The sequence below is a fragment of the Oncorhynchus mykiss genome, chromosome 19 (assembly GCF_013265735.2).
Source record: "Oncorhynchus mykiss isolate Arlee chromosome 19, USDA_OmykA_1.1, whole genome shotgun sequence".
Taxonomy (NCBI): domain Eukaryota; kingdom Metazoa; phylum Chordata; class Actinopteri; order Salmoniformes; family Salmonidae; genus Oncorhynchus; species Oncorhynchus mykiss.
The window spans coordinates 16,192,493-16,219,016 of record NC_048583.1 but is presented as its reverse complement, the minus strand read 5'-3'; the positions used below and the strand labels follow the sequence as shown (position 1 = coordinate 16,219,016).

Here is a 26,524-nt window from a genome sequence, read left to right as displayed (position 1 = left end):
TGTTCCTTTTCTAGTTCACAAACAAACTACTCATTCATTCTTGTCTCTCACTTTTGTCTCACATGATTTATTCCTGCTCTCCTGTGTCCTGCTCCAAGAGATCAACCAAGTGCTATTCACCAGTGGTGTAGTACTTAAGTAAAAATACTTGAAAGTATTGGGCTATCTGTACTTTACTATTTATATTTTTTGACAACTTTTACTTTACTACATTCCTAAAGAAAGTTATATACCTTTTACTCCATACATTTTCCCTGACACCCAAAATGTACTCTTTACATTTAGAATGCTTAGCAGGACATGAAAATGATTAAATTCACACACTTATCAACATCCCTGATCATTCCTACTGCCTCTGATCTGATCACTCACTAAACACATGCTTTGCTTGTAGATCATGTCTGAGTGGTGCCCCTGGCTAGCTGTAAATTAAAATCATGCAGTCTGGTTTGCTTAATATAAGGAATTTGAAATTATTTATACATTTACTTTTGATACTGAAGTATATTTTAGCAATTACATTTTACTTTTGATACTTAAGTATATTTCAAACCAAATACTTTTAGACTTACTCAAGTAGTACTTTACTGGGTGACTTTCACTTCTACTTGAGTAATTTTCTATAAAGGTATCTTTACTTTTACTGAAGTATGACAATTGGGTACTTTTTCCAACACTGCTATTCACTGACAGAGATCGCTAGCTACTGAAACACAAATTGACATTTACAGTAGCTGGCTTGACTAATCAAACATAGGCTAGCATTCAATAAATTGGCTATATGGTAAATGGGAGTTACCTCTTAATACGATCAAAACAATTCATGCTGCATATTTCAAGTGCACTCAAAAACAGATATTTATCTTATTTCAGTCTTTGGGAGCAAGCTATAGATGTTCTTCTTTAGACAGCAGCTCACGTCTGACAGGTGACAAACTTGTTTTATATTACTATTTTAACATGGAGTGTGGACAATTCTATTGTCTCTGTCAGGAGCCCAGACTTTTGCAAAAGACGGTAGAGTTCTCATCTCTGGACCACACAAGCTTTAGAATGCATTCTGCTAAGGTCCTTGTCTCTCTCTACATCGGTCAGCTACATTGGTGACCAGGGTGGGATCCTTTCAATATGCCTATAGGGACTGGACACACACATGCGCCTAGAGAGAAGGGGTAATACTGAAGAATGCGTCTGACAGTTCTACAGTCTCCATCAGAGGCCCAGGCTTTTGGCATAGATGGTAAAGCTCTCATTTCTGGACTGCAACATTGTAAGATTGTGCCCTCCAAGGCACTTGATATACATTGATTGGTAGGTTGCATTATATTTACATACTCCAAATACTGCCTGAGATACCTTTGCTATTTGTCTCCGTACTCAATAATCAAAGAATCACATTTATTTATAAAGCCCTTTTTACATCAGCAGATGTCACAAAGTGCTTATACAGAAACCCAGCCCAAAACTCCAAACAGCAAGCAATGCAGATGTAGAAGCACAGTGGCTAGGAAAAAACTCCCTAGAAAGGCAGGAACCTAGGAAAAAACCTAGAGAGGAACCAGGCTCTGAGGGGTGGCCAGTCCTCTTCTGGCTGTGCCCGGGTGGAGATAAAAGTACATGGCCATTAAGGCCAGATTGTTCTTCAAGATGAATACAAATAAATGGTGAAACACTTTATGATGGTGTTGTTTGTTCAAATGTATACGCATGAAGCGTACATTATGAAAAACATGTTTCACACTCAGTCATAGTTAGTAGAATAATGAATGGATTGGCAAGATTTTGGCACTGTTAACTTTTAGAAGGTTAGTAGGAAAGTTAATAATGTGAACTACCTAATTATACTCACATTCACTGAACATTTTGTATTTGAAACTCAAACAAAACAAAGAAACATTCATTTCCCAACTGCTTTTTGTATAATCCTAAATGCTCTTTGCAAAGTCCACTCGTTTTCCAAAGTATTCAGACCCCTTGACTTTTTCCACATGTTGTTACATTACAGCCTTAATCTATTAAATTGTTGTCTTCCCTCATCATTCTACACACAATACCCCATAATGACAAAGCAAAAACAGTGTATTAGACATTTTTGCAAATTTATAGAAACTGAACTGAAATACCAAATTTACATAAGTATTCAGAACCTTTACACAGGACTTTGTTGTAGCATCTTTGGCAGCGATTACAGCCTTGAGTCTTTGGGTATGACGCTACAAGCTTGGCACACCTGTATTTGGGGAGTTTCCCCCATTCCTCTCTGATCCTCTTAAGCTCTGTCAGGTTGGATGGAGAGTTTTGCTGCACAGCTATTTTCAGATCTCTCCAGAGATGTTCGATCGGGTTCAAGTCCGGGGTCTGGCTGGGCCACTCAAGAACATTCAGAGACTTGTCCCGAAGCCACTCCTACATTGTCTTGGATGTGTGCTTAGGGTTGTTGTCCTGTTGGAAGGTGAACCTTCGCCCCAGTCTGAGGTCCTGAGCACTCTGAAGTAGATCTCTCTGTACTTTGCTCCGTTCATCTTTCCCTCGATCCTGACTAGTCTTCCAGTCCCTGCCGCTGAGAAACATCCCCACAGCATGATGCTGCCAACACCATGACTCACCATATTTTTTTAATTTTTTTTATTTCACCTTTATTTAACCAGGTAGGCTAGTTGAGAACAAGTTCTCATTTGCAACTGCGACCTGGCCAAGATAAGGCATAGCAGTGTGAACAGACAACACAGAGTTACACATGGAGTAAACAATTAACAAGTCAATAACACAGTAGAAAAAAGGGGAGTCTATATATACATTGTGTGCAAAAGGCATGAGAAGGTAGGCAAATAATTACAATTATGCAGATTAACACTGGAGTGATAAATGATCAGATGGTTATGTACAGGTAGAGATATTGGTGTGCAAAAGAGCAGAAAAATAAAAATAAATAAATAAAAACAGTATGGGGATGAGGTAGGTGAAAATGGGTGGGCTAACCTGGCACCATAGAGATGGTGCCAGGTTTCCTCCAGATGTGGCGCTTGGCATTCAGGACAAAGATTTCAATCTTGGTTTCATGAGATGAGACATTCTTGTTTATTATGGTCTTAGAGTCTTTAGGTGCCTTTTGGCAAACTCCAATTGGGCTGTCATGTGCCTTTTACTGAGGAGTGGCTTCTGTCAGGCCACTCTACCATAAAGGCCTGATTGGTGAAGTGCTGCAGAGATGGTTGTCCTTCTGAGAGTTTCTCCCATCTCCACAGAGGAACTCTGTCAGATTGACCAGCTGGTTCTTGGTCATCTCCCTGACCAAGGCCCTTTGCCACTGGGTGGCCAGCTCTAGGAAGAGTCTTGGTGGTTCCTAACTTCTTCCATTTAAGAATGATGGAGGCCACTATGTTCTTGGGGACCTTCAATGCAGCATACATTTTTGGGTACCCCTCCCCAGATCTGAACCTCGACGCAATCCTGTCTCTGAGCTCTAAGGACAATTCCTTCGACCTCAGGGCTTGTTTTTTTTCTGTGAGACTTTAACCCTTGTGTAGTCTTAACATTCTGTATACTCCCCTTGTCCTAAGGGTAAAAAATGACCCGCCTTCACTAAACCCCTAAAAGAAAGCTGCTTAATTGAATTTTAAACCCCAAATCTATTTTACATAAATAAACAACGTGTCATTCATCAAACTTTGTGAATATCTGGGGTTTCCTTCTTCACAATGCAGAAAGACTGCATTTAATCAGTGGACACCACTCATTTTTCTTACAACCCACCTGTCATACTTGTTTTCTTTACTAAAGTAGAGGTTTATTATTATTATTGCTAAAGTTGCTGCATTTTCTAGCAAGAGATAGCACTTGTATAGCCTAAGAAAGGTGCAGAAAGTAGTTTTGAATGCATTTTATTGAAGGGAACAATAACAGTCTTGAACTTTTTTGGCAACATAGTGATACATTCTTAAATACTGTACAATGAGGAATTCAACTACACAATATTAGTCTTCTCCCATTTTTTGAACCGTTGCCCCCACCCACAAGGTGTATAAACAACAACAATAAATATGAATAAAATAAGAGAATAGATACAAAACATTTAATCAACTTTAGAATAAGGCTGTAACATAACAAAATGTGGAAAAAGTCAAGGGGTCTGAATACTATCTAAAGGCACTGTATATCAGGATCCCTTGATTGCCCAGAATCTCCACTTGCTCCCTCCACTTTTCTCACCGCCTCCAAACAGAATGGGCTGCAATAGAGAGGCTCAAAAGCACCATGTTCCTTGGAGTGCACATCACTGAGGAGCTGAAATGGTCCCTCCACACTGACAGCGTGGTGGAGGCACAACAGTGCCTCCTCAACCTCTGGAGGCTGAAGAAATGTGTCTTGGCCCCTTAGACCCTTACGAACTTCTACAGATGCACCGTCGAGAGCATTCTGTCAGGCTGCATCTCCGCTTAGGATTTTGCCTGTGTTTAGCGCCATTCAGTTTCTTTTTTTATCCTGAAAACCCACCGAGTCCTTAACGATTACAAGCATACACATAACATGATGCAGCCACCACTATGCTTGAAAATATGGAGAATGGTACTTAGTAATATGTTTGAGGCAAATCCAATACAACACAATACTTTATTCAGGACAAAAAGTGAATTGCTTTGCCACATTTTTTTGTAATATTACTTTATTGTGTTGTTGCAGACAGGAAGCATGTTTAGGCTTATTTCACTGGGGCCAAGCTTCCTGCCATCCAAGATCTCGAAACCAGGTGGTGTCAGAGGAAGGCCCTAAAAATTGTCAGACTCCAGCCAGCCAAGTTCTTTCTGCTACCGCACGGCAAGTGGTACCGGAGTGCCAAGTCTAGGTACAAAAGGCACCCTAACAGCTTCTACCCCCAAGCCATAAGAGTGCTGAACAGTTAATCAAATGGCAACCCAGACTATTTGCATTGGCCCCTTTTTTTACGCTGCTGCTACTCGCTGTGTATTATCTATGCATTGTCGGTACTGGTATATAGCCTTATTGTTATTTTGTTACTTTTTTGTTGTTGTTACTCTATCTTTAGAAAGAACCGTGTTTAAGCAAGAATAGAGTAGAAAATCGTGGAATGACTTTATTCCATCAACGTCAGTAAGGTAAATATTCAACTATACTTGTTCTAGCCTAGGTTTACTGTCTCTCTTAAAACAGGCATTTACACAAGCCTGTTTCAAATGACAATTTAACAAAGGGTTAAAAGGATGTACACTCCAGTTTGTAGAGAACAGTCAGTCTGTAATATCAAGTACAGGGTTACATTCGTTCGTGTTTAATATTTCACCCGTCATCACAAGACCTGGAGAATTCAGGCCATTTACAGCAAACAGCTTGAGGTCAAGGACTGTTTGTATAGATCCCATACCACAGATGATAGATAGGCTTGTGAGCTCTGGGGGTTTTCATAACAGAAACAGTTACAGTAAGAGGGACTTGACTTGAGAATGTTTTGGTTGTTGTTGCATTGATGAACACAGTGACATGATGACATGAAGCAGCGCCTCTTCAACCTCAGGAGGCTGAAGAAATTCGGCTTGCCACCAAAAACAAATCAAGTCAAATTAATTTATATAGCTGATATCTCAAAGTGCTGTACAGAAACCCAGCCTAAAACCCCAAACAGCAAGCAATGCAGGTGTAGAAGCACGGTGGCTAGGAAAAACTCCCTAGAAAGGCCAAAACCTAGGAAGAAACCTAGAGAGGAACCAGGCTTTGTGGGGTGGCCAGTCCTCTTCTGGCTGTGCCGGGTGGAGATTATAACAGAACATGGCCAAGATGTTCAAATGTTCATAAATGACCAGCATGGTCAAATAATAATTATCACAGGCAGAACAGTTGAAACTGGAGCAGCAGCACGGCCAGGTGGACTGTCGGGCTGTATCACCGCCTGGTACGGCCACTGCTCCGCCCATAACCGTAAGATTCTCCAGAGGGTAGTGAGGTCTGCACAACGCATCACTGGGTGCAAACTACCTGCCCTCCAGGACACTTACACCACCCGATGTCACAGGAAGGCCAAAAAGATCATCAAGGACAACAACCACCCGAGCCACTGCCTGTTCACCCCGCTATCATCCAGAAGGCGAGGTCAGTACAGATGCATCAAAGCGGGGACCGAGAGACTGAAAAACAGCTTCTATCTCAAGGCCATCAGACTGTTAAACAGCCATCACTAACATTGAGTGGCTGCTGCCAACATACTGACTCAACTCTAGCCATTTTAATAATGGAAAAATTGATGTAATCAATTTATCACTAGCCACTTTATATAATGCTTACATACCCTACATTACTCATCTCATATGTATATACTGTACTCTATACCATCTACTGCATCTTGCCTATGCCATTCGGGCATCACTCATTCATATATTTTTATGTACATATTTGTATTCATTCCTTTACACGTGTGTGTGTGTGTAGAAGGTAGTTGTTGTGAAATTGTTAGGTTACATTACTTGTTAGATATTACTGCATGGTCGGAACTAGAAGCACAAGCATTTTGCTACACTCGCATTAACATCTGCTAACCATGTGTATGTGACAAGTACATTTGATTTGATGTACATCAGAATAAATATAGCCAACAGTGACTGACTTGTGTGACTGAGTAAGTAAATTATTGAGTGGCAATGTTTGCTACAGCCATGGGGGATTCATAACAATAATACACATAACAGATATGGGAGATGACAGTTGATAGAGGGGAGGATGACAAAATAGCTGATTAAAGACAACCCCCAACTACTACCCAGTGCCATGGGAGGGCTATAGGGGAAAGGGACACAGTAGGGGTTGTTTTTGGACCTCTTCCCCAATGAAAGCATGACCTCAGGGTCATGTAATCTCAGCAGACCTGATTTGTTATAAGAAAAAACAAAATCAGAGGAGAAATTTTGTGTTACTCTTCAATAACGTGACAATGTTTTGGCTATGCTAGCACACACAAAAAAATATGCTACCTTTATTTAATTAGGCAATGCAGTTAAGAACAAATTCTTATTTACATTGATGGCCTACCCTGGCCAAACCTGGGCGACACTGGACCAATTGTGCGTCGCCCTATGGGACTCCCAATCACGGCCGGATGTGATACAGCCTGGATTAGAACCAGGGACTATAGTGATGCCTCTTGCACTGAGATGCAGTGCCTTAGATCGCTGCGGCACTCGGGAGCCCTGTCTGTATCATGTGAGAATGTGCGCATATCCAGATACTCAACTGAGGGACTTCATCAAAATAAAAAACTAGTTCCCAGACATCCCTCGTGAACATTTCAAGCTACGATTTCTCCCTGTTGTGGACATTCCTATGTCTGATAAGGCTACTCAGGAAGGAGAAGCTCTTGTAACATAGTTTGCACTTGAAGTTGTCCTTGGTGTGAACGGTCTGGTGCTGCTTCACATATTTCGCTTTAGCGAAGCGCTTCCCACACGTAGTGCAGGCGTACGGCTTGTCGGCGTCCGTCCCAATGCTCGCGCTCCCATGTTTTGACCCAATGACACCAGAGAGCCCTCCATGACATGGCGCCATTGTTTGGGTGTTGTTGGGATTGTGTGCTGTGTTATAGGCTAGGTACCTCTTGTGGTGACTGCCCATCCTGACCCTGTCTGTATTCGTGTAGTAACCATGAAGCAGCTGAGGAAGGCTAGACCCAGGTCCTCCCACCACTCTCTGTGAAGGCTGAAGCCCAGGCTGACCTGCTCTGTTCATCATGGATATTGTGGTGTGTGTATCATAGGAACAGGAGGGTCTATCAGCCCCAGGCCCTGCTTTATCCCCGCACTGAGACTGTGAAGAGAAGGGTCTGGACTGCAGACTGGATCCCTGACTGGAGCCTCTGTCTCTCTGATGACCACCAGGACTGAGGTTGTTCAGTCCACCTGTCCACTGGTTGTGTTCTGTGTTGTGGTGGAGTCTCTGTCCCTCGGGGTTCGGTCCTAGTTGCGACTCGGGAAGGAAGAGCGACGGCTCCTGATCCAGGGTTCTGATCCGGGGCCAGGGTTTGTGACCATCTGCCTCAAGGGTCTGGTCTCTTCCGCCAGTAACACCAATTATCAGCAGGTCCTCATGGACTGCAGACTGTAAAACACATTGTACAGAAGATAATGTAAAGGTTTATGTAATAAACTCTTTGCTGTACAAACAGAAACATTACATTATAAAATGTTAGCCACAGTCAAGCTCATCTCTAACATTGTGATTCAAGTACCAAAAAATATGGAGCCATTGGAGTTTATTATAAACAAAAAATAAAAATATCCATATGTGTTGATTCATGTAGTATAATGTTTTGGTTCAACTGAGAGAAGGGAAACTCAGTCCCTGCAATGATACAAAAATAACCAAGTCAATCAGCACAGAGTCAATTTTGTATTTAATTTGAACAAAATGGTCATACACTCAGATAATGTGAAACACAGTACTTTTATTGCACAAAACGATATGTGACGAGAAGAAGAACTTTTCTCAATATGGTAACTAGAATACTTTGGGAAAGGTTCAACCTAACATTACACACATCTTCACTACTTCCTGTCAAGTAAACATGAATTAAGGCACTATAATTTCCTCATTATAAAACACCAGATCAAACAACCTGATAAGGTTGTCACTCTTCATCAGTGAAGCATTTTTACAGACACCATCACACCAAACATCCCCACATCGTCTACTCTGCCTCATCATACTCATTCTTTCCTCAGTTCACCTCATCCAGTTCCAAACTACATATAAAAACAACATAATTAACTTCATGACATGTCACTATACTCGGGCCGTGTGCATTTTCTGCTGGTGTATCCTGAGGTAGCTCCTTTCTGAGAACCTCTTCCCGCAGTGCATACAGGCAAATGGCCTCTCTCCTGTGTGGACCTTCAGGTGCATCTTCAGCTGGTGCTGGCGGGAGAACCTCTTCTCACACTGGGTACAGCTGTAGGGTTTCTCCCCTGTATGGACTCTCTGGTGCCTATTCAGGCTGGACGATTGAGAAAAACTGGCCCGGCACAGATGGCAGCCGAATGGTTTCTCCCCTGTGTGCATCCTCTGGTGGATCTCCACCTGTTTGGGGAAACTGAAGGCTTTCCCACAGAACGAACACAGGAAGCGCTTCTCTTTGGCGCTGCCACCTTTACTCATTCCATCTCTACTACTGTCATTTGTCAATGGGCTTGTGTAGCCATTTAGTGTTGAGGCACTGGCATTGTCTGAGGTCTGGTTTAACATTAGGAGAGTGTGAGGAAGATGAAGGCCAGGGAGTGTCTGTGTTGTCACAGGGTCCATGTTCCAATTGACAGATCCCATAGAAGGCAGGCTGAAGGAAGCATCTGTTAGGGGGTTAATCTGAGGCGCCATCAGTCTCTCTGAATCACAACTATAGGAGCAGGACGGAGCATCGCTAGCCGAGTCTGTGTCTGTTCTCATACGGACACCTCCCTGTCCCTGCAGACCAAATCTACGCCTCATCCTGGTTTCGTCCATTCTGTTGTCATGAACACTAAGTTCGGTTGTGGTTTTGTGTTCGACTGTCTGTTTCTGGTTGCGGTTAACAGCGTTGTTCCCCAGCCCAGAGTTGAGGTCGCTGTCCCATCCACTGACCTCCACTATCTCAGCTCTGGTCCTGGCCTGCTCAGTGATGTTGTCCCCTGGGCCCTTGGTTGCAGCAGTCTGGGTCTGGGAATCCAAGATGGCTGCCCAGTCTCCTCTGTTATCCTCCAACCAATCACCTTCAGGAAAAGGTTCCAAAATAGACTTTACAAACATGGCAGAGAACTCTACATATGGAGTTTTTTGAGTCAATTGAATCATCAAGTTTATACATTGTTTGTTGTAAACGTACACTGAGTATACAAAACATTAAGAACACCTGCTCTTTTCATGACAGATTGGCCAGGAGAATCCAGGTGAAAGCTATGATTCCTTATTGATGTCACTTGTTAAATCCACTTCAATCATTGTAACTGAAGGGGAGGAGACAGGTTAAATAAGGATTTTTAAACCTTGAGACATGACTTGTGTGCCATTCAGAGGGTGAATGGACAAGACCAAAAAATTTAAGGAGGTATGGTAGTAGGTGCCAGGCGCACCGGTTTGTGTCAAGAACTGCAATGCTATTGTTTTTTTTCAACTCTCAACAGTTTCCCGCCTATATCAACAAAGGTCCACCACCCAAAGGACATCCAGCCAACTTAACACAAGTATGGGAAGCATTGGAGTCAACATGGGCCAGCATCCCTGTGGAACGATTTCGACACCTTGTGGAGTCCATACCCTGACAAATTGAGGCAGTTCTGAGGGCAAAAGTGTGTGGGGGGGGGTGCAACTCAATATTAGGAAGATGTTCCTAATGTTTGGTATACTCAGTTTTATTGATTTAATTTTATGTAGATGCATCACTATTCCTATTGAAGTATATGTATTATGTTCTGTATATGTATGTCTCTCTTACCTTGCTCCCCCATCTTTAGTCCACTCAGCAGATCAATGCTCTCTGGTCCGTCTTCTATTGTCTCCTCTTTGACCAGCAGCAGGTCAGGCTTCCCATCCTCCATGTCTACTGACTGTAAGAGATACAGAGTGAGATGATGTTGGATCAAGAAATCTGATATGAGCATCCTGCTATGGATCATCTTCTGATTGGGCAATGAGGAATTGCTATGAGTACCATGCAAACATGTTAGGTGATTTGAAATGATGCAAACATGTTAGGTGATTTGCTTACTTGACACTCTTTAAAAGGATAGTTCGGGATTTTGGGAATGAAGCCCTTATCTACTCCCCCAGAGTCAGATTAACTGCTGTATACCATTATTATGTCTCTGCATCCAGTATGCAGGTAATTTGGAGAGCCCATGCTGGCTAGCTTAGCACAAAGAATCAAAGTCTTCGGGTGCACCTAGAATGCTAGCTGTACCCAAATACTTCCAGTGTTTACGCTGAGCTAGTTAGCACTGGCTTGCAAAGTTACCTCGAACTTCCTACATACAGAGATGTAAAATGGTTTCCACAACATCATCTGTCTCTGGGGAAGTAGATAAAGAGCTTAATTGCCAAAATCTCAAACAAAATCTTTAATGGTTTAATAATTCAAAGTCATGGTCCGAGACTTAAAGGTCCAATGCAGCCATTTTTATCTCAATATAAAATAATTTCTGGGTAACAATTAAGTACCTTACTGCGATTGATTTCAATTAAATAGCTTCTCAGCAAAGAGCAATTTTTCAAGCAAGAATTTAGCTAGGACTGTCTGGGCGTGGTCTGATTGGGGAGGGGAAAATGAAAACGAGCTGTTATTGGTGGAGAGGTTTGGAACGCTATTTCTTATTGGTCTACTAAAGGGATACTTTGGTATTTGGGAATTTCCTACTTAACCAGAGTAAGACGAACTCATGGATACCATTTATATGTTTCTGCGTGCAATTTGAAGGAAGTTGAAGGTAGCATATCGTTAGCTTAGAGCAATTGCTGGAAATCTATGCGTATCTACTAGCCAGCTCCTCTCAAACGCAGGGAAATAGACCTTCTGACTTCTCCAAAGCTGGGTGGTTGGTAATTTATAGTCTTACATAGTAATCAATATTTATACATTTGTTCAAATTACTGATAATCATAAGCAATGAGATTCTATCAACTTCCTGATTTTTACGGACTACTTTGGGTTCTGCCAGCGCTTTCTTCCTATGAGACTTGGTGTCGTTTTGAAAACAAAACTCCCGGGAGGCAGCCAGCTGTTGTGTACTCTCAGAGCTAACATGCTTATTGGCAAGTCATCATAACATTAGATAAATCATGTCGGACTTGGAGGTAGAAGAAGAAGACCATTTTTATTCAGAGACATCTTTATTCGAGCCAGAATTTACTGAGGAAGAAGTTGGACGCTGAGCATGCACAGAGGGAGGCTAGACCAGGGGTAGACCAGGGGTTCCCAAATTGTTTCACTCGGGGGCCCACATTCCAGCATTGGGGAACATATCGCATATGCATCACGTCTATTTCTATGGGCACAAGCACTGTTCATGACAAACTGTTCACACCCCTCTTGTTGGTGGAGAGAATTGTATAGAATTGCAACAAAATGTATTTTAAAATTGCAACATTTTCTTTTCTCCCCATGACAAAATGTGTAGAATTGCAGGAAATAAGCTTTAAACCTGCAAAATTATCTCCACATCTCAATCCTTTATTTTCTTTGCATATGACATGAATTCATCCATGAAAAATAAATAAACAATAATGTTGCATACATGGGAGGGCTGCAACAAATTTTCAAAAACAAGAAACAAATAAATAGGTAATTGATCGTATGAATAATGATACATTTGCAGTCACGGAGGAAGAAATGCCAGCAGTTCAGTTTCTCATTGTTTACATGATTTGTATGAATTATATTTTATTGATTGGTATAATGATTTGGTATCAATACACATTTGGTATTAATTAAAGTGTAAATGATATACATTTCCCCCTATTTTCGTTCACCCCAAGACAGTAGCTTCAAAGCCCAGCATCATCTGATTTACATCTCCAACATTTGCTGACAGTTGTCATTTTTCACTTGTTAATTTTACACGGAGTTCAGTAAGTTCTGTTGATTATATTATGCTAAACTATGTGTTTTAGAATGTCTTTACATTCTAAAACAGTGTTGACACCTTTTTCCATTACATTTTTAAAATGTATAATCTTCACCCTATTTTCCCTTAAGGGAAGGTGTAGTCGCCTTGTTTTTTCATTTAATAATTTGTACACCCTGGATGCCAGGTGGTTTTTGGAATGGACATCCTTTATGAAACGTTCCAATTCGTTCAAATTATGTTTAAATGTAATTGTTTTATCTGCCGGCTTGACTGCCTGTGCTCAACAAAAGTATTTAGTCAGCCACCAATTGTGCAAGTTCTCCCACTTAAAAGGATGAGAGAGGCCTGTAATTTTCATCATAGGTACACTTCAACTATGATAGACTGGGCGGCCATTTTTCCAGAAAATCACATTGTAGGATTTTTTATGAATTTATTTGCAAATTATGGTGGAAAATAAGCATTTGGTCACCTACAAACAAGCAAGATTTCTGGCTCTCACAGACCTGTAACTTCTTCTTTAAGAGGCTCCTCTGTCCTCCACTCGTTACCTGTATTAATGGCACCTGTTTGAACTTGTTATCAGTATAAAAGACACCTGTCCACAACCTCAAACAGTCACACTCCAAACTCCACTATGGCCAAGACCAAAGAGCTGTCACAGGATACCAGACACAAAATTGTAGACCTGCACCAGGCTGGGAAGACTGAATCTGCAATAGGTAAGCAGCTTGGTTTGAAGAAATCAACTGTGGGAGCAATTATTAGGAAATGGAAGACATACAAGACCACTGATAATCTCCCTCGTTCTGGGGCTCCACGCAAGATCTCACCCCGTGGGGTCAAAATGATCACAAGAATGGTGAGCAAAAATCCCAGAACCACACGGGGGGACCTAGTGAATGACCTGCAGAGAGCTGGGACCAAAGTAACAAAGCCTACCTTCAGTAACACACTACGCCGCCAGGGACTCAAATCCTGCAGTGCCAGACGTGTCCCCCTGCTTAAGCCAGTACATGTCCAGGCCTGTCTGAAGTTTGCTAGAGAGCATTTGGATGATCCAGAAGAAGATTGGGAGAATGTCATATGGTCAGATGAAACCAAAATATAACATTTTGGTAAAAACTCAACTCGTCGTGTTTGGAGGACAAAGAATGCTGAGTTGCATCCAAAGAACACCATACCTACTGTGAAGCATGGGGGTGGAAACATCATGCTTTGGGGCTGTTTTTCTGCAAAGGGACCAGGACGACTGATCCATGTAAACTAAAGAATGAATGGGGCCATGTATTGTGAGATTTTGAGTGAAAACATCCTTCCATCAGCAAGGGCATTGAAGATGAAACGTGGCTGGGTCTCTCAGCATGACAATGATCCCAAACACACTGCCCGGGCAACGAAGGAGTGGCTTCGTAAGAAACATTTCAAGGTCCTGGAGTGGCCTAGCCAGTCTCCAGATCTCAACCCCATAGAAAATCTTTGGAGGGAGTTGAAAGTCCGTGTTGCCCAGCAACAGCCCCAAAACATCACTGCTCTAGAGGAGATTTGCATGGAGGAATGGGCCAAAATACCAGCAACAGTGTGTGAAAACCTTGTAAAGACTTACAGAAAACGTTTGACCTCTGTCATTGCCAACAAAGGGTATATAACAAAGTATTGAGATAAACTTTTGTTATTGACCAAATACTTATTTTCCACCATAATTTGAAAATAAATTCATTAAAAATCCTACAATGTGATTTTCTGGATTTTTTTTTCTCATTTTGTCTGTCATAGTTGACAGATGATGAAAATTACAGGCCTCTCTCATCCTTTTAAGTGGGAGAACTTGCACAATTGGTGGCTGACTAAATACTTTTTTGGCCCCACTGTATGTGGGAACTCCTTCAAGACTGTTGGAAAAGCATTCCTCATGAAGCTGGTTGAGAGAATGCCAAGAGTGTGCAAGGCTGTCAAGGCAAAGGGTTGCTACTTTGAAGGTAACTCTGGGTCTTCCTTTCCTGTGGCGGTCCTCATGAGAGCCAGTTTCATCATAGCGCAGGATGGTTTTTGCGACTGCACTTGGAGAAACTTTCAAAGTTCTTGAAATTTTCCGCAATTGACTGACCTTCATGTCTTAAATGAATGACTGTCAATTCGCTTTGCTTATTTGAGCTGTTCTTGCCATAATATGGACCTGGTCTTTAACCAAATAGGGCTATCTTCTGCATACCACCCCTACCTTGCCACAACACAACTGATTGGCTCAAATGCAAGGAAAGAAATTCCACAAATTAACTTTTAACAAGGCACACATGTTAATTGAAATGCATTCCAGGTGACTGGAATGAAGGAAGCTGGTTGAGATAATGGCAAGAGTGTGCAAAGCTGTCATCAAGGCAAAGGGTGGCTACTTTGAAGAATCTCAAATATAAAATATATTTGGATTTGTTTAACACTTTTTTGGTTACTACATGATTCCATATGTTTATTTCATAGTTCTGATGTCTTCACTATTATTCTACAATGTAGAAAACAGTACAAAATTAGCATGGCCATGCTTTTTGCACACAATGTATATGGTTAGAGCTTTGGACTAGTAACCGGAAGGTTGCAAGTTCAAACCCCCGAACATACTGCTTCTAAAATTCTGAGGTATAACCATCACCTGGTGCCTTTGATTTCGGTAGCTCTAAAATGTTACCCCTCAAAACAACCTTCTGGGTGGCGCAGTGGTTAAGGGCGACGCCAGCTGTGTCACCAGAGTGGTTAAGGGCGACGCCAGCTGTGTCACCAGAGACTCTGGGTTCGCGCCCAGGCTCTGTCGTAACCAGCCGCGACCAGGATGATGGCCTAGCGTCGTCCGGGTTAGGGAGGATTTGGCCGGTAGGGAAATCCCTGTGTCGGGCCGGGCGCAGTGCGCGCCAACCAAGGTTGCCAGGTGTTTCCTCCGACACATTGGTGCGGCTGGCTTCCGGATTGGATGCGCGTTAAGAAGCAGTGAGGCTATTTCTTCACATTATTGAGTAGACCTTGTGGACTGGAGTGTAGGATGAAATGAAATGTATTCTTAAAACCTCTACAGGATCGGTGGGTTCCATGTGGGACGTTTGAGCGTTTGTAGGCTAATGTGAGGTTGTAAGTAACAAGAACATTTCCCAGGACATAGATATATCTGATATTGGCAGAAAGCTTAAATTATTTTTAATGTAACTGCACTGCCCAATTTACAGTAGCAATTACAGTGAAAAAATACAATGCTATTGTTTGAGGAGAGTGCACAGTTATGAACTTGAAAATGTATTTATAAACCAATTATGCACATGTGGGCAGTCTTGATACAACATTTTGAACAGATATGCAATGGTTAATTTGATCACACTAATACTTTGCACATACACTGCTTCTATCTAGTGGCCAAAATCTAAATTGTGCCAGGGCTGGAATAATACATTATGGCCTTTCTCTTGCATTTCAAAGATGACGGTACAAATAAAATACAAAAAAAAACATGTTTTTCTCTTTGTATTATCTTTTACCAGATCTAATGTATTATATTATCCTACATTAATTTAACATTTACACAAACTTCAAAGTGTTTCCTTTCAAATGGTATCAAGAATATGCATATCCTGGCTTCAGGTCCTGAGCTATAGGCAGTTAGATTTGGGTATGTCATTTTAGGCAAACATTTCAAAAAAGGGGCGGATCCTTAAGTTAACTGCCATTTTTTTCCTTAACTATAAACTTAGGAAGAAAGTTAAGCAAAGTTTCTATTCCTCAAAAAGGTTATTGGAAATGTTTTTGTGCTATTTCTTATGTTTCTCCTAAGAAGAAATTTGATTTTTGAAAATAAACTTATTGGAAACGTTATTAACTTCTTTGGGACTGGGGGGCAGTATTAAGTAGATTGGATAAAATGGTGCCCAGAGTAAATTGCCTGCTACTCAGGCCCAAAAGCAAGAATATGCATATAATTAGTAGATTTGGACAGAAAACACTCTGAAGTTCCTAAAACTGTTTGAATGATGTCTGTGTATAACAGAACTCATATGGCAGGCTAAAACCTGAGAAAGAAATCATCCAACCAGGAAGTCAGAAATCTGAGGTTTGTAGTTTTTCAAGTCATTGCCTATCGAATATACAGTGTCTATGGGGTCATATTGCACTTCCTAAGGCTTCCACTAGATGTCATCAGTCTTTAGAACCTTGTTTGAGGCTTCTACTGTGAATGGGGAGAGAAAGAGAGCTGATTCAAACAGGTGTCTGGCAGAGTGCCATGAGCTGATCACGAATGTGCCCGTGAGAGGTAGCTGCGTTCCATTGCATTTCTAAAGACAAAGGAATTCTCCGGTTGGAACATTATTGAAGATTTATGTTAAAAACATCCTAAAGATTGATTCTATACATCGTTTGACATGTTTCCACAAACTGTAATATAACTTTTTTGACATTTCGTCTGAACAAGTGATCGCGCATTATGCATTTGGATTACTGGGCTAAACGCGCGAACAAAAAGGAGGTATTTGGACATAAATTATGGACTTTATCAAACAAAACAAACATTTATTGTGGAACTGGGATTCCTGGGAGTGCATTCCGATCAAGATCATCAAAGGTAAGTGAATATTTATAACGCTATTTCTGACACCTCTCCTTCTTTGGAAATGGCTGGATGTTTTTCTGTGACTAGCGCTGACCTAACATAATCGTTTGGTGTGCTTTCGCCATAAAGCCTATTTGAAATCGGAAACTGTGGCTGGATTTACTAGAAGTTCATCTTTAAAATGGTGTATAATACTTGTATGTTTGAGGAATTTTAATTATGGGATTTCTGTTGTTTTGAATTTGGCACCCTGCAATTTCACTGGCTGTTGGCGAGGTGGGACCCACATATCCCAGAGAAGTTAATTCCAAGATAGCTAAACCCTTGTCTTAAACTCAGGGCAGTGAGACAAAAAACAAATGAAAGCAATTGAACATGTTTAATTCACTCACAAACTTCATCTGAAAGTTTCAGTATTGAATATTTAAACCAAAGAACATGTTTTGGTGATCTCAGCACAAAATATGCTAACATGATTGCCACTAAAACGGTTGCCTAGCAACAAACATCTTAAGAGGATTCCTAAGAAGATATTTGAGAAGCTCGTCAGAACATCGTGATTTCTTAAGATATTGTTGAGGAATTGCACCTACTATCTTATGAAGTTTAAATATTTTTTGTTAATAAGATAGTTCTTAAGTTTTTGGTAAGTGTTTTTTGAATCTGGGCCCAGGTCCCCCCCCACCTGTCTATAAATTAATATTCATTATGATCTAAAAGGCACAACTGATCTTAGATCAGGACTGGTACTCTAAGAGGTTATGTCGATAGGGGCCCTTACCTAATAGCATTCAGGCAGTAATTCACAGTGGACTCACCTCAGTGTGACTGTGTGTGGTCATATGCTGCTCAGCTGGTTCCTCTGTGGGTTCAGGAGGTGGTGTAGTCTGGTTGTCTTCCATGACCATGGTCCCCTCAGGGTTCCCCAGACCCTCCTCATACCCCTCCTCCTTCACCAGCAGCACCTCTGGACTCTCCTCCTCCTGGAAGAGACAGGTGATACAGATTACACAGACATACACTCCCTCAGGTACATACACAAAGATAATAAACACACTTTCAACATGGTGTTTACCCATCCCAACGTTGTTTGAGTCCTATACTGTAGAATGACTTCATTGTTTTTAAACCCATCTTCTTGAACTGCACTGTTGGTTAAAAACTTCTTATGGCTGAAATCCCGCTACCGGGATCGATATGACAGCCAGTGTAAGTGCACGTCGCCAAATTCAAACAACATAAATCTCATAATTAAAATTCCTCAAACATCCAAGTATTTTACACCATTTTAAAGATAAACTTGTTGTTAATACCACCACAGTGTCCGATTTCAAAAGTGCTTTACAGCGAAAGCACACCAAACGATTATGTTAGGTCACCACCTCGTCACAGAAAAACACAGTCATTTTTCCAGCCAAAGAGAGGAGTCACAAAAAGCAGAAATAGAGATAAAAATGAATCACTAACCTTTGATGATCTTCATCAGATGACACTCATAGGACTTCATGTTACACAATACATGTATGTTTTGTTCGAAAAAGTTAATATTTATATCCAAAAATCTCAGTTTACATTGGCGCATTATGTTCAGTAGTTCCAACTTCAGAATGTTTTCTATCCAAATCTACTAATTATATGCATATTCTTGCTTTTGGGCCTGAGTAGCAGGCAGTTTACTCTGGGCACCTTTTTATCCAAGCTACTTATACTGCCCCCAGCCATAAACGTTGTTTATGTATTAAGGGCTTGTAAGTAAGCATTTCACAGTAAAAAGTCTACAACTATTGTATTTGACACATGTGACAAATAAAGTTTGATTACATTTGAAATATGTTGAGGGTAAATATGATAAGCTATGATTAGTCAAAAGGCATCATCAGACAAACCTGACAACTCTTTTGATGTGTATAGGTGTTTGTTAGGTATTGGTTGTCCCTAATTAACTCAGCCACAAAATAAGAATTGGCTTTATAGTAAACATTAATGAAAACAAAAATGTGATTTTTGGTTTTATTTCAAGATTAGGGTTAGGCATAAGGTATATCAGTGTATTTAAGTTTAGTTTTAAAATCTAATTTTAAGAAGATACATTTTTTAAATAGGCAGGGTTTAGTCATAATAATGACTTTGTTAACTAGTGACTAACTTGGCTATGAAGCGCTGTAGTGTGTATGCACAATAGGGTGAGAAGATGTGATGAGGGGAGTCTCAATAAAGTCTTAGAATGAAATGTCCCATTTTGTGTTTATTAAACATAAACAAGTTTTAAATACATCACATGAAAACCACACATACACACAACAAAAATCTGCATGAACTAGATGAATTGCATTCAATTTCTCATTACAAGTGTCTTAAGAAAAACATTAAGTAGTTGAATAGAAGTAATGAAACAGGCATTTGTGAACATTATATAGGCTAAACCGTACAAACACAACATCTAACAGACTTTTTAGGCTGAAATATATACCATATATAACAATATTCAACCCAGAAATATTCAACACTGAAATCTATTACTCATGTTATCTTTATGCTGACAACAATGAAAACGAATCTGTCTTTAATGAATAGTTTGATCTAAAGGTCAGAAGCTATCGAATGGAAGGGTTACTTAGTATGCTATTGAGTGGAATGGTTTTTCTGCTGGTGTATCCTGAGGTAGCTCCTCTCTGAGAACCTCTTCCTGCAGTGCGTACAGGCGAATGGCCTCTCTTCCGTGTGAACCTTCAGGTGCATCTTCAGCTGGTGCTGGCGGGAAAACCTCTTCTCACAGTGGGGGCAACTGAATGGTTTCTCCCCTGTGTGGACCCTCTGGTGCCTCTTCAGGTCACCAGCCTGAGCGAAGCGCATTTGACACTGGGTACAGCTGAAGGGTTTCACCCCTGTGTGGACCCTCTGGTGCCTCTTCAGGTTGCCAGCCTCGGCAAAGCACATATGACACTGGGTACAGCTGAAGGGTTTCTCTCCTGTGTGGACCCTCTGGTGGATCTCCACCTTCTGGGGGCAGCTGAAGCCTTTGTTACAGAACATGCAGAGGAACCGTTTCTCTTTATTATTGCCAGATGTGGCCCCCCCTCCCTGAGCCTGGGCTATAACCCTGTCATTTGAGTTCAATGCCTGATTGAAAAGAACGCTGCCATGTGAATCGGAAAGTGCCTTCGACGTGAATACGGCATCGGGATCCCTGAACGAGTGTAAAGGAGAGTGGGTCGCGACATTTAGATTTGTATCTAAGCTTCCCCTGTAATCAAAGAAATCTCTGTTCTGTGAGTGTCCATCTTCTAAGTGACTATCTGCATTCCATGTGGGAGGAGCGTCGCCCTCCACTTTCACAGTCACCTCATCTACCACTAGAACCTCCCCTTTCTTATCTAGGCACCCTTCAGAGTATACACTACTACTGTCCCGGTTCAAGTCCCCTCTAGACAGATCAGTCTGTGTCTCTAAACCCATGAGCATGTTGCCAGGGTCCATCTCTGTAGCGTAAGAACAAGATGGATCACCGCCAGTGTCTAACGTGTCACCATCTCCACGGGAATTAACTGTCCCCTGGCTCTGGTGAAATACCAGAAAGTATTCTGAGCCGGGAACAGGTGGACAGCCCAGTCTCTCTGGGTCTGATCTGTAGTCAGATCCTGGTTGTAAGGGCCTTTGTGTTACAGTTAAAGTCTCGGTGTCTGACTCTGACTTGAGGACGGCGTTCAGCGTTCCACTGACCTCCGTGATTCTGCGTCGGGTCCTGGCCTTTGGCGCAGCGGCGAGTTCCTCACTGGCTACAGAGGGCGACACTCCAACCGCTGCTCCAGTCTGGTGCCGTGGGTCCTTCTCTCGTTCAGTCCTCTCCAGCTTAACCCCAGGACCTGCTGCATTTTCATCTGCAGACTGACAAGAAAAGGAGTGGTTATTAATGTTGTTGGGATGTGAGCAAATTAATAGCTGAGGGAAGCATTTCTGAAATAAACAGGCCACATTTGATGTACTGTAATTTTTATGTAATACTATGACACTTACCTCTATCACAATAACATGCTGGGTTGAGGTTCCACTCTCCTCATCAACGGTGATTGGTTGGTCATCTCTCCATGTATTGTGTCCCGCTGGTTTCACAGAACTCCTGTAGCCTCCAGTGAGATGTGCTTCACCTGAGAGGGATTGGGGGAAAAGGGATGGTTAGCTACTGTTAATGCTGAATGCTATATTATACACTATTGACACTGTCTACAATTGGAAAGGATGTGAGGTAACACTTCTTGATTTACTATGTATTGATCATTGTATTAAGTTCCATGCCTCATGTTGTTTTCAATTAGTAAATAATAGGAAATGCCAGTATATCAAGAATCTGGATAGAATATGATAGTGTCTTTCTGCAAGTTTGCTAAGTAACCTGGGGAATTATTGCATACAATTCCAAAACTGACCAAGACTCAATTCTGGTTAACCATGTGGTTAGCACATTTAACGTCACACATGCGCAGATGTGATCCGGACGACAGGCCCCGCAGCCTCGGCCTTCTGCAAAATGTACCTCTTGCCATTCCTTTGTATCGGTCGAGAATCTTGACACTACTGGGACGACTGGCGAGGACGCGCTCTCGCGTTGTTCTCTCTGCGCGCTCCCGTGTCACCTTCATTTCAAGTAGCTGTAGTTTCCTCCGCAATGCCCTGCTTTCATTCTGGCTTTGAGTTATTTCCAAACGAAACACTGCATAGTCGTCGTCTACGAGTTTACAGATGTCTGCCACGGCTGCATTCGCTAGCACCTCCATGATGGAGGCTATTTGAGTGTGAAAAACCATAGGCCTACTGTTAGCCATTGTTGTTAGCAGCTAGCTAACGTTCCCTTGATAACATCTATCAACCAAGTCCTGTCTCCAACGCGAATTAAACACTGCCCGAGGTAAGTATGTGATGCTGTGCAGTTAGAAGTAATATTTTAAGTTCCAAGGTGATAAATGTCTAAATAACAATAAAAACGCTGCCGCGGATATTGTTCTTGGTTACTGTTGACTTCCGTTTACACTTCTTCAGTGGTTTTTAAATGGCGGTTGGCAACCAACTTTAGTGATGCATTACCGCAACCAAATGAACTGGAGTGTGGAGACAGAGACAGAGAAGGTCTAAAGCCTCGTTCACATCCCTACCCAATTAAACCATTCCCCATAAGGAAACGGAATACATTATTAAATACAATATCACCTTAAGGTTTTCTGAATGTGAAAGAGTAAGCTCTTCGATCCGTTCAATCAATAACCGAACTTCTAGACCGGAACCCTGGCACCTTGGGTAACCACTAGGAGCAGAGCCCCACAACGTAGAACTGTAAAACATTAACTCCGTGAGATGTACAATGAGAGCAAAATGGACATTGTGTGTGTGTGAGAAGAGACTTTCATGCATAGGCCGGGTGTAATTCGTGAGAGTGCAGAAACCTCTTGAGTTTTCCCACTTGATGAATACTTCTTCAGGGGGGAAAATTTCTCGGACTAATTTATTGCATTTGACAATGATTTTCAACTTGTTCAATATCAATGTTTCAAGCTCAAGTTTACTTTCCAGCCCAACCCTGCTTATGCACGCTCAAAGTCGTTTATGCGCTCGCGCGTCTGGTTCTTGATAGAAGTCTGCTCGCTCTGTGACGTATATTCTTGCTCGTGTGCTCCATCTCGATTTGGCACTCGTCTGACGCCATAGACAATCAGGATACAGAACCAATTAACACAGAACCAATTGTGCAATTGACATTGTAGCTTTAGTATTGCCTGTAATGATTAATGGTTCAAATAAAAGGGATTTAAATACAACTTATTTTTATATTAAAAAAAGTTGTTCATTTGTTGTCTTTTATCCCCTTCTCTAGATCTTGTCTCATCGCTGCAACTCCCCAATGCGCTCGCGAGGTGAAGGTCTAGTCATGCGTCCTCTGAAACGCGCTTCTTAACACCTGCTCGCTAAACCCGGAAGCCAGCCGCACCAATGTGTTGAAAGAAACACCCTTCACCTGACAACTGAGGTCAGCCTGCAGGCGCCCGGCCCGCCACAAGGAGTAGCTAGAGCACAATGAGCCAAGTAATGCCCCCCCGGCCAAACCCTCCCCTAACCCGGACCCCGCTATCCTGTAGTGACGCCTCTTGCACTGCGATGCAGTGCCTTACATGCTGACCACACCGGTCACGCGCATGCGTCCTTGTTGATTTTGTCCACCCACACCAGACGCGATCAGGACACGCAGGTTGAAATATCAAAACGAACTCTGAACCCACTGTAATAATTTGTGGACAGGTCGAAAAGCATTCAACATTTATCGCAATTTAGCTAGCTAGCTTACTGTTGCTGGCTAATTTGTCCTGGGATATAAACATTGGGTTGTGCATTTTAGGTAAATTACCAAGGTCCTCTGACAATTATCCACAGATAAAAGGGTAAACAGATTTTGTTTCTAGTAATCTCTCCTCCTTCAGGTGTCTTCTTCTTTAGACTTTATATGGCGGTTGGCAACCAGCTTTAAGGTGCATTACCACCACCAACCACCAACTGCACATGCAAAATAAACATTATTTATAGATTGTTTTTCTCATTTCAATGATTTGACGATTGACCGTCACTGTAGTGGGTCATGTGACCTGGACATTTTCCAGAACGCATTTCTGCCCAAAACTGCATTTTTGATTAAAAAAAACATTTTGTTATGTTCAAATGCCCCTCCTGTGACGTGCGACATACCCCTAGCTTTCTGAAACGGGTCATATTTTCTAACCTCTTTCTGTAGCTGGTTGGCTGGAGGCTAACAGAAGAGACTGGGCGTCCATCTTGGATTCCCAGACCCAGACGGGTGCAGCCAAGGGCCCAGTGGACAACATCACAGAGCAGGCCAGGACCAGAGGTGACATAGTGGAAGTCACTGGATAAGACAGCGTCTTCAAATCTGGGCTGGGGACAACACTTTTCACCACAACTAGAAACTGACAGCCGAACACAAAACAACAACCAAACTTAGTCTCCATGACAACATACTGGCTAAGGCTAGGTTGAGGCGTAGATTTTGTCTACTTCATTCTTGAATCAACACATGGATATATTATATATATGTTTTAACTCTAATGGCTCCATATTGTTAGGTACTTGAATCCCTGTTGTAGAGATGGGCTTGACTGTGGTTAACATTGTATTATTATAATGTTTCTGTGTGTACAGAAAATAGTTTCTTATATAAACCGTTAAACATCTCTGTACAATTTGTGTTTACAGTCTGCAGTCCATGAAATCCTGCTGGTGTCCGATGTTGCTGGTGGGAGAGACTGGACCTCTGAAGTGGCTGGTCACAAACCTGGGCCCTGGAAAAGGACATTGGATCAGGAGCTGTCACTCTTCCTACTTGAGTCGGAACCGGCACTGTGCTGCTAGGGACAGAGACTCCACCACACAGATCACCACCAGTGGACAGGGGGACTGAACACCCTCAGTCCTGGTGGTCATCAGAGAGACGGAGGCTCCAGTCAGGGATCCAGTCTGCAGCCCAGACCCTTCTCTTTAAGGTCTCAGTACAGTGATGATGCAGGGCCTGGGGCTGATAGAGATGGACCCTCCTTTTCTTATGATAAAAACACCACAGTTTCCATGATTAACAGAGCAGGTCACCCTGGGCTTCAGCCTTCACAGAGAGTGGTGGGAAACTCCCCTGGTGGTAGTGTATCAGGAAGTCTGTCTTCTCCTTCAGGGTCTCATCTAATGCCTCGTGACTGGGTTCATAGAAGGCCCTGGACCTAGATATAGCCTTCCTCAATTACAGTACCTCATGGTTACCCCACCAATACAGACAGTGCCAGGATGGGCTTTCACCACAAGAGGTACAGTGCATTTGTAAAGTATTCAGATCCCTTCCCATTTTCAACATTTTATGTTGCATCTTTATTCGAAAATGGATACAATTTAAATTTGCGCTTATCAATCTACACACAATACCTCATAATGTCTAAGTGAAAACAGGGTTTTAGTCATTTTTACACATTATAAAAAAAACACGTACCTTATTTACATAGGTATGTATCCATTTTCGAATAAGGCTATGACGTAACAAAATGTGGAAAAAGTTACGGGGTCTGAATACTTTCCGAATGCAGTGTACCTAGCCTATAACACAGCTCACAATCCCAACACCCAAACAAGAGGTATAACGGTCAAGGAGGGAGCTCAAAGACTAATGCTGCGTTCGTAACCAATTTTGAGGTGGTGTTTTGTCACGCACCGCACAGGTGCAGTGAAATGATTTTGTTTTATAGGGTCAACCATAGTAGTATGGCACCCCCTGGATCAAATTAGGGTTAAGTGCCTTGCTCAAGGCACATCGACAGATTTTTTCACCTTGTCGTCTCTGGTATTCGAGCCGACCTTTCGGTTACTGCCCAACGCTCTAAGGCTACCCGCCGCTCTTACCAGTTGTGAAGTCGTTAATACAAGTTGGATACATTCACGTGCTTTGAACTCATTGATAAACACTCATTGGCTAATGGACAACAATCTGCATCAACCATAAACAAAAAGTACAGCTAGACAATTGACAAAAGACAATTGAATATTTACCTTATTGAGGTGATGTAGATGGAATAAAGTCATTCTATTCTTTTCTACTCTATTCTTGCTAACGCACTGTTCTTTCTAAAGTAGTCTGCTCGTTAGAAAGAATAGAGTATAAAATAATAGAATGACTTTATTCCATCTACATCAGTTAAGTATTAAGTAAATATTTCAAAAGATACTGATCATAGGAGATTGGAAGTGTTTTGTAATAAGCAATACTGTATTTCAAAGAACAGCGTGCATACATTTTTAATTTAACCACACCGTTTGAGTTTCAATCAATAAGATCTGTTCTCTACAGTGTAATTGTAAGTAGAGGTGCAACCATGAACAGTAATAATATGGAGTGGCTTGTATTCATGGATGCCAAGGGAAGCTAGGCTTCCTCCAAAAAATTACCAAGAAATAAAGAAAAATACATACAAAACAATTTATTTTGTCTCTCTGTGTTCCATACATTTCCTTAAATTTGCAAGAGGCTGAATGTATCTCACCAGGATAAAGCATCCAAGGGAACAAAATTGTGCCCCTCTGTTTCTCTATGTGTAGCCCATTATGCTGTCTAGTCAAAAAGCGCATGACATTATTGCCACCATAGCATTGAAGCAAGGGAAGGGCACCAACAAACAATTTTTTCAAGGGAAAGGGAAGTCAGTGTCGATTTGGCTTCAGATCAATCACATCACATTACAAGCCAAACATCATTGACAGAACTTGAATTGTTGCATCCTTTCGGTAACTGGCCCAACACTAACCTCTAGGCTACCTG

At 41.8% G+C, this 26,524-nt stretch overlaps 4 protein-coding genes and 1 long non-coding RNA gene across 8 annotated transcripts in view; 2 read left to right on the top strand and 3 right to left on the bottom strand.

Moving 5' to 3' along the window:
• The window catches only part of LOC110498461 (zinc finger and SCAN domain-containing protein 2), a 771,911-nt gene that overhangs the window by 222,051 nt on the left and 523,336 nt on the right, over window positions 1-26,524 (top strand). The gene's annotated exons all lie outside the window — the stretch shown is intronic.
• Window positions 1-26,524, bottom strand: part of LOC110498465 (zinc finger protein 34) — a 210,005-nt gene that overhangs the window by 24,725 nt on the left and 158,756 nt on the right. The gene's annotated exons all lie outside the window — the stretch shown is intronic.
• LOC110498508 (zinc finger protein with KRAB and SCAN domains 8-like) overlaps window positions 7,131-26,524 on the bottom strand; it is a 116,181-nt gene continuing 96,787 nt past the window's right edge. Inside the window, exons 6-7 of one of the 2 annotated variants that reach the window (XM_036953754.1) lie at window positions 9,613-9,740; window positions 7,131-8,097 (exon numbers count right to left, since the gene is read on the bottom strand). In XM_036953754.1, the coding sequence (XP_036809649.1) occupies window positions 7,297-8,097; window positions 9,613-9,740 (929 nt within the window). In that variant the 3' untranslated portion in view covers window positions 7,131-7,296. Of the gene's footprint in view, window positions 8,098-8,375; window positions 9,741-26,524 lie in introns of those variants that run through there. The other variant, XM_036953753.1, reaches the window with a different exon arrangement.
• Window positions 19,403-22,178, bottom strand: LOC110498530 (zinc finger protein 19-like). Its single transcript, XM_021575198.2, has 3 exons — window positions 21,707-22,178; window positions 21,190-21,320; window positions 19,403-21,060 (listed from the first exon to the last, which is right to left on the bottom strand). Exons 1-3 carry the CDS (start codon window positions 21,993-21,995, stop codon window positions 19,798-19,800), a joined length of 1,683 nt encoding a protein of 560 aa, XP_021430873.2. The 5' UTR covers window positions 21,996-22,178; the 3' UTR covers window positions 19,403-19,797.
• Window positions 21,953-26,185, top strand: LOC110498543. 2 transcript variants are annotated; one of them, XR_002469835.2, is made up of 4 exons: window positions 21,953-22,078; window positions 23,039-23,191; window positions 23,948-24,061; window positions 24,427-26,185. It is a non-coding gene; the product is annotated as an uncharacterized LOC110498543 (long non-coding RNA). The 2 variants fall into 2 exon arrangements; XR_002469834.2 differs by having other exon boundaries at window positions 23,039-23,247.

Coding starts and splice junctions, on each gene's coding strand:
- LOC110498530 (XM_021575198.2), bottom strand. CDS start 21,995: ATGGCTAACAGTAGGCCTATGGTTTTTCACACTCAAATAGCCTCCATC. Junction 21,321..21,706: donor ATACAAAGGAATGGCAAGAG/GTACATTTTGCA, acceptor AATCCCTCTCAG/GTGAAGCACATCTCACTGGA. Junction 21,061..21,189: donor AGCATGTTATTGTGATAGAG/GTAAGTGTCATA, acceptor TTTTCTTGTCAG/TCTGCAGATGAAAATGCAGC.